This window comes from Calidris pugnax, unplaced genomic scaffold (assembly GCF_001431845.1).
Source record: "Calidris pugnax isolate Ruff unplaced genomic scaffold, ASM143184v1 scaffold388, whole genome shotgun sequence".
Classification (NCBI taxonomy): domain Eukaryota; kingdom Metazoa; phylum Chordata; class Aves; order Charadriiformes; family Scolopacidae; genus Calidris; species Calidris pugnax.
Window position 1 is genome coordinate 192,713 of NW_015091104.1, and position 12,460 is coordinate 205,172.

A 12,460-nucleotide genomic window follows, 5' to 3' on the forward strand; every position below is an offset into this window, starting at 1 on the left:
TTTCATTCAGTCTGCACTTTGAATAAGAGCTGCCCTCATTCTCTGAGCCAGAAACAGGCCCTGAATGAGATACAGGTCAGGCAAAGCAGCAGAAAGGGTGAGCTCGCTGGACTACAGCAAAGCTACACCTGGGGACCCCTGAAGACGAGTGGAAGAGGAGGGATGATGCAGTGGGAGGAGGACCCATAGGGATCTGAAGGAGACACGGTCACTTTTGCCAGGCTCCACACTAGCAGCCCAGTCATACCCAGAACCCAGCGTCCTTGGGCTCTGGCAGTGAGACCTGAGCACCCCTTTCCTGCCCTCTCCCATCACAAAAAACAGGTGGGTTTGCTCGGCCTGGGGCACGCTGCGAGGCACCCAGGTCACCCTGTAAGCTCCGTGCCCAGATCTCACCCAGGCACTGCCGGGCACCCGCTGCCCTGGCTGCAGCCGAGGGAAGCTGCCCGTGATCGCTGTGCCCAGCATCTGTCCCAGCACTGCTCCAGTCCAGAAAGCCAGGATAAACAGGCATTTCCACCACCGGACCGTAACCAGCACCACCTCACCCGGCCGACAGTTAACAGGACTGAGCAAAAAATGCCCAGAACCTTTTCCCAGCCAACCAGTGCCTGCTGGAGAGGATTTGTCCCCAGAGGGACACCAGAGAACGCCCATCGGACACAGGTCATAGAATCACAGAATGGTTAGAGTTGGAAGGGACCTCAAAGACCGCCCAGTGCCACCCCCTGCCTTGGGCAGGCACACCTCCCACCAGGTTGCTCCAAGCCCCCTCCAACCTGGCCTTGAACCCCTCCAGGGATGGGGCAGCCACAGCTTCTCTGGACAACCTGGGCCTCTTCACCCTGAGGCTCTCACCACCCTCAGGGTGAAGAATTTCTTCCTGAGATCTCACCTCAATCTCCCCTCTTTCAGTTTGAAGTCATGACCCTTTAGACCATGCCAGGAACTGGCCACCTGCTTTGGGGTTCTCTCCTCATGTCTTGGGGTGCAGTCGGCCAGAAGTGCCAGTGCTTCCTGCTCTGTCTTGACACGTTACCTCCATGCAAAGCCCTCTGAATTTTCCATCAGCAAGACCACTCCATGCCTGCACCCCTATCTAGCCCCAAAAGCTGGGGTCCAGCATCCCCATGACCACTCCCTCCACCAGAGACCTAACTGATCCAAGCATGGAAGCTGATGTGGATGTGACAACCAGCCTCATCTCCACCGTGCCATCCTTCCCCATCTAACCCAAAGCTGCCCGTGGTGTGTCTCCTCCTGCCAAGCCCTGCCTGTGCCCTCACTTCACGCCAGTGCAGTACCCAGGGCTTAATGAGGATCCGGTGTCTTTGCTACTCTAAGTGCTCCTTGGACTGCTTTTATATTGAGTAACACTTAACAGATCATAGGAAGCATTTACTCTCTTTATACCTATATCCACATATTGCTTACACCCTTAACAAATTCTTAGTCTTCATGCACATCAGTCACAATATATTCTCATCTAGGTGATGAAATGTTTTGCAGGCGCGCTCATGAAAGTGAGTTTCCCCCCCGTCCCACACGCTTCCAGCTTTCCAGGAACCCAGTGTTCCATGTCCATTCCTCCCCGCCTGGCTCCAGGATGAGGCCACTTGTTTTCCAGAGAAAACCTACGGGACAAGACGGTGGCAGGAAAGTGCCACAGAAATATCTGGGCACATGAGAAGGACTTCTGGAAGGCATATCCCAAATATTCTGGATGAACTGCCCTTGGCTGGTACTTCCCAGGCATCCCGCTGGCCTTTCAGGACACAACCAGGCAGACGTTGAGCAGGACACACAAAGAGCAAGTCCTGCCTGGGGACAGGGATGGAGATGACACCTCCTGAGCCCACAGAGGTCCAGGCGATGGGTTTCTCTCCCCGGTGGCTCTGCTGGGTCAGGCCTGGCCCCCGCTCAGCACCGCCAGCAATTAGCACAAGTGGGCAGGCAGGGCGAGCTGCAGGGGCGACACTGGGATCCCCCCGCGCTCTGGGATCTCCTGACGCTGGGCGGCTTGACTTAGGGCTCAGCTGTAAGTGCTGTACTCATGCTGGCTGTTTGTGTTTTGTCACCTCTATATCAGTTAACAGACACCGTGCTTGATCCCAATCACTCTTCAACCTCCGGACAGTCTCCTTACCAGTAAAATTTCACACAAGAATAAAAGTTAAGAGGACTTTACAGTTGGAAAGTGAAGAAAAAATAGCACAGAAAAGCAGAGACCATCCTGCCAGGAGCTCTTGACAGCTCAGGAGGAGATTAAGTGATCCAGAACTTCCAGTAACCAACTTCCAAAACTTTGATCAAATTCCAATGTATTTTCCAAGGGACAAGGAAAAAGCAAGTTTCTAATTGAGGACAATACTTCTGCTTCTAGGCAACCTTTGCACCAAACCTCTGAACACAGGCCTTTTGGTTTTACCCAAACAGTCCTGGTGTCCAAAGCTCATGGGCTTTGAGCGACCTGCTCCAGTGGGAGGTGTCACTGCCTAGGACAGGGGGATGGAACTGGATGATCTTTAAGGTCCTTCCAATTCTAACCATTTTGTGATTCTGCCCTCTGAAGATTAACTCCTGTACTGGCAGAGAACTGCAAATTTGGAGGTGCTCCCTCTCCAGCTGCCCAAAGCATGTGTTAGATGAGAGATGCCCAGTAGACCCCAGTAATTCCCATCCCTAACCCCAAAGGTGGCAAAACGGCAAAGTCCCTGCCAATCTGACTCAGGGCAGGTTCTTTACTGACCCCAAACACAGTGCTCGGTGTTACACGGGGATGTGAGCGAGTCACCCCACAGGATTTCTATCATGTTGGTGCACTCACCGTGGCGACTGCATCGTCAGCCGCCATCAGTCTTGGAGGCATCAGACTGAGTTGAAAAAATTCCTCAGAAAACATCTTACCATTTGTGCACCAGGAAAACCTTTCTGATCAGTGCAGACAAGCACCGCAAGCCAAGACACATAAAATCTCGTTAAGGTCTTAGTGTGGAGCCCCTTGCCGGTGTGTGGGCTGTGGGGAGCACGGCTCTGTTCTGCTCAGGGACCCGGAGAAAACCAGGGATCAAGGGACCTCAAATCCCCAGATTCTACATGAGAAAAGACCATCAGATCCATCCCCTGCACACACGCACGCAGCGACACACACACGAGCTGGATTAAAGCATATCTCATAGAAAGATAACTAATCTCATTTTAAAGGCTTCAAGCAGTGCTAAGTCCACCAGCTCTCCAGATAAACTATTCCAACATTTAATTACCCTCCCTGCTGGGAAACTACATCTCCTCTCAAGTTTAAATTGCTCCAACTCCAGCTCCCGCGCACCGTGTCTCCTCAGGCTTTGTCACCCGGACCCAAAGGCCTCGCGCGGTGCTGCCTCCAGGGTGCCAGCTTCCCCAGCAGCAGCGATCAGTAATCGAGTCACATCCCAACCTGCTCTTGGAGCCCAACAGAACTGAGGTGGCTGTGGGAAACTGGGTACGGCGTTACATGGGCATCTGGTTTTGACATCACCATGAGCTTTGCTGGGGTTTGGCTTTGATCTTGTGATAGATGTGATATGGGGCTGGAAGGGACCTCTGGAGATCATCTCCTCCAACCCCCTGCCAGAGCAGGTCCCACAGGAACGTGTCCAGGGGGGTTTGAATGTCTCCAGAGAAGGAGACCCCACCACCTCTCTGGGCAGCCTCTGCCAGGGCTCTGCCACCCTCACAGCAAGCAAGTTCCTCCTCATGCCTAGGTGGAACTTCGTATATTCACATTTTGCCCATTTCCTCTTGTCCTGTCCCTGGGCACCACTGGAAAAAGCCTGGCCCCATCCTCCTGACACCCACCCACGAAGTATTTATAGGCATTGATCAGATCCCTCCTCAGTTTTCTCTTCTCCAGACTAAGAAGACCCAAGTCCCTCACCCTTTCCTTGTAAGAGAGATGCTCCAGGCCCCTCATCATCTTTGTAGCCCTTTGCTGGACCCTCTCCAGCAGTTCCCTGCCCTTCTGGAACTGGGGAAGAAGGATTTCCTACAGCTCCGACAGCCCTCTCTCTCAGTGTCAGAGCCTGGACAAAGCACCCCAGACGCATCCCTGGACGAGGCAGGGATTGTCCCACCCTGGGCAGGCTGTGGGTCCACCGTGGGGCTGAAGAAACAACAGTGAACAGCAGAGAGATGGGGCAGAAAACAGGTGGGGCTGCACATCCTTGGTCAAGAAAGAGAGTAATTGCAATCATTCACCAGCCGTTTAGCCGGTCTGCAGACCAATTCTGGCTCTTTTCAGTTCAGAAGGGTTTATTACTTCACACTCAGCACCAAGTGAACACAGCGACGTCAGCAGCCCCCTTCCCTGGGCTGTGTGTGACGCTGAGGACCCCAGCCAGCTCCCGGTATCCACTCTAGCTGCAGCCATCTCAGGGGTCCTCAGCTGCAAAACGCTGCGAAGCACAGCGTCCACATCATCCTGACCACCCTCGTTATCCCAAGAGCAGAGAGGTACCCATGCCCTGCTGAACGAGACACTGCCAACAGCTGGCTGGGAAGAATGTGTGTGGAAACTGTCCATCCTGGTCAGGGATACCAACGCAAAGGACAAATAAAGGCACGTCAATGCCACGGGAACCTTGGGCAGGAAGGCTCAAGGGCGAGATACCTCCCGTGGCAGGGGAGCAACGAGCAGTGGGCATGAACTCCATGAGAGACCAGGAAGCCCCCCAGCCTCACCTCCCCTCACCACTCCCTTGGGCAGCTGTGCCTCCTCAGTGTGCACACAGAAGAAGTCACTACAAAACAAGCCCCTCACATTACTATTTCTTCAGAGGAAAGTGAAGAGGAAAAAGGGAACCACAAAAAAGGGAAGAAATAGAAGAGAACTTGCCAGGGATCAAGAGACATCCCTGGCTGAGATTTCCTTTGCTTTAGGCAGCAACAGCTTCCCCCATGCACAGCAAATCCTCACACACAACTGTTTCCTCTCAGAGAGTTAACACCACTAATTAAAGTTCTTTTACTCTTTCTCTGTCCTGGACAATAACCAGCATAAAATCCCAACAGGACCTTACCTGGGACCTGCACAGAATCACTGGCACCCACTGACGGGGCTCGCAATGAGGGGTGAAAGCAAGAACCACCACAACAGCCTTTGTTTCCAGCTCAGCAAAGCCCCAGGGGAGGACGGCCGCCAGCTCTGCCCTTACCTGTGCCCCCCGTCAGCTGCGTGCTGCTCCGCTCCTTGGCCAGCCCGTTGGCCTTGGGGCTAGCGCTGGGTGCTGCCGCCGTGGTCGCCCTGGGTAGCCGCTTGCCCGGCACCTTCACCGTAGTTCTCAGCAGATCGATTTCCTTCCCGTGGACGTTCTGCATGTAATCCTACGGCAGAGAAGGTCAAGATCAGCCTGGCCCCGTTCCACCACTCTCAGCTCCCCTCCGATCCATGTAATCAACACTAAATCCGGCTCCATTCACCCGCACGGTGACTGGTTCACAGAGAGAGGCTCAGCCAGCTACTCGGAGGGGACCTGGGACCCCATCGCATGCTGGTTCCTCTTGCTTACAGTGAAGTCTCCAGCCAGGAGGGCTAGAGGCAAAGTCCCTACCACTTCCCCCATGTCCACAGCCAGCCATTTTCTGACACGTGGGTGCAAAGCCTTGACCCCGACCTGCTCCTTCCCATGACTCGTGGGTGCGTTAGAACCAGGACTGGAGAAGGGCCAGGTCTCACTTTCTCTGCCCAGAACCAATCAGCTCTGATATGAATAATGCTGTGATGCTGCCACGGGCAGTCAGGTGCCATGACAAGCCCGTTTGTGAAAGTCTGGCTGGGGATCAGAGATTAGATGGAGCAAAAGAGCACATAGGTGGCAGGCAGTTCTTCTTCCCTGTCATTTCTTGTCTTTTTAATCACAGCACTCAGCTATGACAGCTAATAATGTAATACAGTGTGGTGTAAGTAATGGCATACCTGGAAATTCCCTCTCAGGTCATCGCTAGTGTAATTTGAACCTGAGATAACACAACTCCCTTGTACGTTCATCTGCATAGATTTAAGTTATTCAGAACTTGGTGCTTCCACCATTCCTGCAGGTACGTCACTACTGTATGACCAAAAACTCCATTCATGTGCAGACTGTTAACATCATTCTGTGCTGCCTCCTCACAGCATCTCATCTGTCAGTCACAGGAAAGCCACAAACCTCCAGCCTCTCCTGGGAGCTGTGTCCTGTCCCATGTCCCTTCCCCTGCTCCACAGAGCACCACAGCTCTTCCCCAACCCTCTCCGAGATCACTGGCTCTCCCTTGGGCTCATGTCCCAAGAACACCTGACCAAGGTCCTCCAGAGAGAGGAGAGAGGGGAACTGTGCAGACCTAAGTGAGCAGGGACTGGAGCTGAGCTGGAGATGGGAAGGAATCAGGAGGTGGGTGCATTCCCTGGGCTCCCTGTGCTGGGGATGAGCACTGGGACAGGGAGAGGAGCAGCAGCCACCGGCCAGGGAGAGACCGCGGCTGCTGCAGGGAGGCTCGGGCTTGCTCCAGTTCACAAGGAGGTCACCAAAAAGATTAACTCAGAGCTGGTCCCCGTCTGCTTCCAAATCCAAAGAGATAAAGACATGAAGAAGACCAATTGAAGAGCAACCATTCTCCCAGTGCTTGGCTCCAAGGGCTGCATGGGCAATGCTTGGTGGTCTCGCATGACCACCTGCAAGGGTTACCACCTCCCAGCAGCACCTCAGCACCTTGGTTGGAATTATTCTCTCTCCACAGACCCCTGCTCAGGCCTCCAGTCCTGAGATCCGTCCGAGAGACGGGCAGCGTGGCAGCACGCCCTTCTCTGCTTCCATCTTCTGGGTGACCTGACCTGGAACGAGCCGTGCACGCCCTTTGGTGCCCTGGGCAGCTTCTGGATAACCAGCCCCACCAAACACCGCTCCGAGCTGCTCCCAGCCGGGTGGGAGCCTGGTGGCACCCTTGGGCAGGGCGTCTCGGAGGGGCTGGAGGATTTTCCCTACCTCAGCACAATCGCTGCAGTAGCCGGCTGCCTGACGGAGAGAGCGGTCACCAGCGCACTGCTTTTATTACATGCTATAAAACAGCAATTTCTTCCCAAGCCTCCTCGCTAATTACCCAGCCAGTTCTCTCATTTCATTTTATTACTGGAATTAACAACGAGTTCAAAGCGTGGAAAGCTATTAAGATGTGTGATTAAGCCACATTCAATTAGTTTCTACAAACAATTTAATTGATGTTGCAGATAGAATTAACAGAAGGTGATTGTGTGAATGGCTCCACTGGCTGCAAAATGGGAGCTGCTTTCTCTCGGCTCTGTGCGGCACAGCGCAGCCCGGCCAGCAAACCGGGCTCCGACGCCGACGCCATCCTCGCCAGCAGAAGCCTTTACTCTCCAAGGCTTTGGGAAAGCGAGAGGAGACCACACCAGTCTCTTCACAGAACTTGTTCTTTTCCCATCACTGAGCACGCTCACAGAAAGGTAAGAAAAATACGGATACAACAAGGGATGCCGTGCTGAATCCAGGGCTCCTGCTGCCCCCAGCTCCCGCTCCAGGCTCCTCCTGCCACGTCCTGAGACCACTGACCGCTCCGGAGAGCAGTGGCACCGGGGCAGGATCACACAGCTCTGCAGGACCCAAGCAAAGGTCCAAGTCAAGGCAGAAATGTATCCATCAAGGAGGCACAGGACACCCGATTTCAGGGCTGGACCCAGCTCAGAACACTCTCTGTCACCTCATGACTACAAACCCATGGCTTCCAGTAAGAAAACTTCAAAGAGGGGCTGGAGTTGCCAAGATACAGAGTCAGAAACAGGCTGAGTGATAAACACCCAAAAGCAGATGAACAGCCCCACCAGGAAGCTTTTGGCAGGTAAAACCAGAAGTGTGACCCAGTCAGAGCCACGCAGGACACAGACACATCTGGGGCAGGTATGTCTGCTGGAGGAGAAAGAAGAAAGGCAGGGCGGCTGGCCCCTGGGGTACCCACCGCATCCCAGGAGGGACAGGGAGAGAACATAACAGAGATGCGAGGGAAAGTTAGGCAGGAGTTTTCCTGCCTAGTAAACCTCCAAAGAGGAGCTTTAGACGAGATCTCAGGAAGAACTTGTTTGCTGTGAGGGTGGTGAGAGCCTGGCCCAGGTTGGCCAGAGAAGCTGTGGCTGCCCCATCCCTGGAGGGGCTCAAGGGCAGGTTGGAGGGGGCTTGGAGCAACCTGGGCTGGTGGGAGGTGTCCCTGCCCAGGGCAGGGGGGGTGGAAGGAGATGATCTTTAAGGTCCCTTCCAACTCTAACTGGTCTATGATCTCCTGATTCACTGTAGAAGATGGGTGATCTCTATAACAGCTCTAGAAGATCACCCTACAGAGGATATAATGGGACATCCTCAGCTGGACCACCTCTTCCTCCAAGCTTTCTTCCTGCATCTATCCCTCCAAGCAGGTCACAAACCAGGCCTGCAGTGAGAAGGCGAGGCAGAGGGCCCTTTGCTAATGAGAGCCACACAGAGCTCACCAAAGCCTCAGTCAGCGTCGCACTGAAAATCGGACACGATGGCGGGTGTCACGGCTCTTCCCTGTCTCAGGGAGGCAGCACCAAGGAGGGAGCACACAAAGTCCTCATCCTCGCAGAAGTCAGAGACAGGCAGCTCTGCGTTCTGTGCCCTACAGGTAATTAGTCTTTGCTCCAGGTAAACACAAGGGGCAATACAACACCTACCCCGGGTGCAAAGTTCAAAGCTCTCAGTGAAGCCCAGGGGAGGAGAGGCCCATCTTGTACCTTTCTTAGCAACGGGCTGTGGGTCACCAGCAGCACCGGGTGGAAGCAAACCAGATTTTTGCTTGGGGCAAGGCAGTAATGAAATGAAACGCTGAAGAAGTGCAGTAAGGAAAGCGAGTGACATCAATCTAGATCACCCCCTGAGGAAGAAACGGTGTAAAAAGGAGAGAAACCTCATGTGTAACAGCAGCATCTGAGAGTGGTTAAACAACATCCCAGAAATTACCCTGCCTCTGCAGCTGATTGTGGTAACGGCCTACGATGTCTCTGATGGAAATGTGACAAAGCCACACACACTGGTGCCCCACACGCAGCGCAGGCTGCAGCCAGGGCCCCCCAGACCGGTTCTATAAAGACCAAAAAAGGGGGTTACAAAGTCAGGGAACTGCAGAACTAAGGAGTACGGTACACGGATCAAAGAATAAAAGAAAAAAAAAACCTGTTCTCAAAGCTCTCAGAAATGAAGGAAACGCAATGAATGGCTTCCCAGGGTAAGGAAAGGAGGGTTAAAAGGCGCAGTGGTTCAGGAGCTGGACGACTGAGCACTGGAAGCCCCTGAGTTAGAGACGCAGGGCTAGAAATGAGGATAAGGGCTTGGGGCACTCCAGGCACCTGTGTGTCTGAAGGAGATGGGGGACAAATCGAGGGCTGAGGAGCTGCAACACCTCGCTCTTCTCCCCTGGGAGTGCTCCAGCAACCCCTAACCCGCCCTGCGCCCGAGCTCTACCCTGCATCCCCGTCCGTCTGTCCGGCTGCAGCACAGTGTCCCCGTGTCACAGGTGTGTCTGTCCGTGGCTCGCTGTCGCAGCAGCAAACTGTGCTCAAGAGGGAGCGGGGAAGAAGTCATTAGCCCCACAGCGGGGAGGCGACAGAGACGGATGGGGAGGCAGCGGCGTGCCTGAGCCAGGCGGGGAAGGGGATCGGAGAGGCAGGGAGTGACAGCTCAGCGCGGCAGGCTCCGCACGGGCTCCTTGAACCCATTACCCAATACCCAGCAGCCAGGAAAATTATTCCACACCCAAATGGCACCATCAGCCACGGCTGCAAGGAGTTCTCCGCCGGCTCCTCACCCCAGATGCAGGGAGGCAGCAACCTTCCCTTTAATGGGCTGAGCAAGGGAAACGGAGAAAGGAAAGCTGCGTTGACTGAGCAGAATTCTGTGCAGAGCGTGTTCCCACCCAGCTTTTCCCACCCAGCCTGGCACCGCAGAGGCTTCACCAGAGGGAAGAGGTTTCCTCCAGACCCTGGCAAAAGGCAGCTCTGCTGAATCTGCCCACCCTGCCAAGGGCTTGTGCTGAACCCCCTGCGCCGGGCAGAGACTGGGGCTTCTACCTCCTGCCAAACCCTCCCCAAGTGATTCCTTGCGACTGCGGCACCTCCAAGGACCTGCAGCTACAGCACAGGGGAGGACATCGCTCCATCCCGCCTTGGCACAGAACTTACATGCAGGCTGGGGTGGTAGGTGAGGACTCCGTTGTCGCACAGCGTCACGTACTTCTTCTTCCACTCTTTGTTGAGAGACTTGCCACTGCGTTTGAGGAGAATGCCCTGAAAGAGAAGTGTCAAGAGACTCAGACCTTGTTTGGCCCAGGCACCTCCCCATTAGCTATAGCATTGTCCCTTGTAGGAGACTGGTCTTCAAAGAGACACAAAGATCAGGACTCAAGAAATCATCTTCTAGGTTAGTCTTTCCCACAGCATTTCCCCTGGGACTGGCAGGAGAAGGGCTGCAACCCTTTCCTCACCAACCCCAGCATGTTCCACACGTAGCCCACGACCCGTTCTCAGAGACGAGGGTCTCCACATGCTGGTACTGATGCCCAGATCCTCTGAGGGACCTATCGCATCCTCTGCCATCCCAAATCACTCCCTCTGGACAACTCCTCTTGTGCTGAAGAACAGGCAGAAGCCAACCTCATCCCTCATATTCTCTTGCCTCCTTACAATTCTTTCTTAGAGATGTCAAACAAATAGAGCTCGGGACACATTCCAGGAGGTAGAGCAGGTCCTGGGCAGCTGAGGGGTCAGTTCACCCCCTTTCCCCATCAGGATTTTACAGAGACCCATCCTGTGGTCTTCAGGCACAGCACACCCCTAGGGCCTGAAACCATCGTGCTGACATGGCCTGAAGCTCCCTCTTCCCACCAGCCCAACCCAGACCTAACCCAGAACTAAATTCCATCACCGGTCTGAGCCAACACTCAGAGCTTGGACCCTCCTCACCCTCTCCCCCTCCAGTTCTGCCTCCCCGGGAAATCCGCCTCCAGCAGCAGTTCCCCAGGGAGCAGGTAAGAGCAGAGGTGGGAGGGAGAAGGCAGTCATGGCACGAGGCCAGGCGCAGGGACAGGGGAGAGGACATGGAGTATTCTGCCGGCGGGGAGGAAAGGACTGCTCAGGGGGACAAACGTGGGGATGAATAACAGGGTCTGGGAAAAAGCTGGATCTATCGACTGTCAGGCCGGGTCCCTGTGAGAGCAGCGTCTGGACAGACACCCAGACTGGCTGTTCCTAACGTGGCAAAAATCTGGGCCCCGGGCCAGCACCTCCTCGAAACTGTGGACAGAAAGTCTCTGTCCTGCCAGCCCTGGCATATTTGGGGGCTGGGTCCCAGTGCCTGGAGACTGGGGCCGCTGAGCCCACATGATGGAAAAGCACAACAAGAAGTTGTAGGGATTGGCACATGCTGGGGCGACAACGCTGCCAGACACGGCCGTGAAATCGGCAATAAATGATGCAGAAAAGGCAGGAGCGCTCTGTGGCCGCTCTGTGCAGCGCTCGGGAAGCGAAGAGTGTGAAGAGGAAACGCCTCCCACTCGCCGGCGGCAGGACCCCATCTCCTGCCACCAGGAGCTGCGGGAGAACCAGCGGCAGATCCCCCCAGCAGCGGGTAAAAGGCGCTGGTTTTAACACACCTGGGACATGGAGCAGGAGGAAGGCTCCTGCTTTGCCAGGGTGTGCAAGGGGAAAAGCAACGACCCCTGTAATTACGGGCACTTTGCCCCGGAGGCGGGCACTGGGCAAAGCTGGAAAAGGCACCACAGGCAGTGATGAGCGATGAGAGGACAGCAGAGTAATTAATGCCAATCAGTGCAGAAACGGGCTGTCAGAGAGGCCTGACCCTGCTTTTGGTGAGACGGCAACACCTGGTGACAACGGTAACTGCGTTGACACAGCGTTTTTAGCTTTCTGTCAGGATTTGAACCGAGCAGCACACACCGTTAAAACTCGACTGCAGGAAATCCATAAAGCCACCAACATAGGGAGTGAAAACTGGCCAAGCGAAAGGTCTCAAAACACAATCATAAATGAGAACAAGTGTAACCATAAATGGCAAACCCATGTCCAACAGAAGCACTTGCAGAGAGGTCCAGCCAGTCTGCATTAGATTCACACTTTTTAATCAATGTCTTCCCCAAACGAGCACAATGGAAACACAAAACCACAAAAGGTGAAGGTAACATGGAGACGTGAACCACAGCAGTGGCTGGTGGGTAACACAAACTGTCTCGTACCCCTTGGCAGACCCCTTGGCAGACCCCTGGAGAGAGCTCGGATTTTCCTGCTCCCGGGGGAGCTGCTGGAGCACCGAGCACGGCCCCCACCGAGACGCGACTGCTCCTGGGATCCGGCAAACCCTGCTCTGCCCGGCGCCGAGCGGTGCCCACATCGGCTCAGTGCCAGGACACA

The 12,460-nt window shown here is 54.7% G+C and overlaps 1 protein-coding gene across 2 annotated transcripts in view; it reads right to left on the minus strand.

Moving 5' to 3' along the window:
• The window catches only part of AGAP3 (ArfGAP with GTPase domain, ankyrin repeat and PH domain 3), a 77,875-nt gene that overhangs the window by 36,725 nt on the left and 28,690 nt on the right, over window positions 1-12,460 (minus strand). For both annotated transcript variants that reach the window (XM_014957999.1, XM_014958000.1), the window contains exons 10-11: window positions 10,217-10,321; window positions 5,193-5,361 (exon numbers count right to left, since the gene is read on the minus strand). In XM_014957999.1, the coding sequence (XP_014813485.1) occupies window positions 5,193-5,361; window positions 10,217-10,321 (274 nt within the window). The remainder of the gene's footprint in view (window positions 1-5,192; window positions 5,362-10,216; window positions 10,322-12,460) is intronic.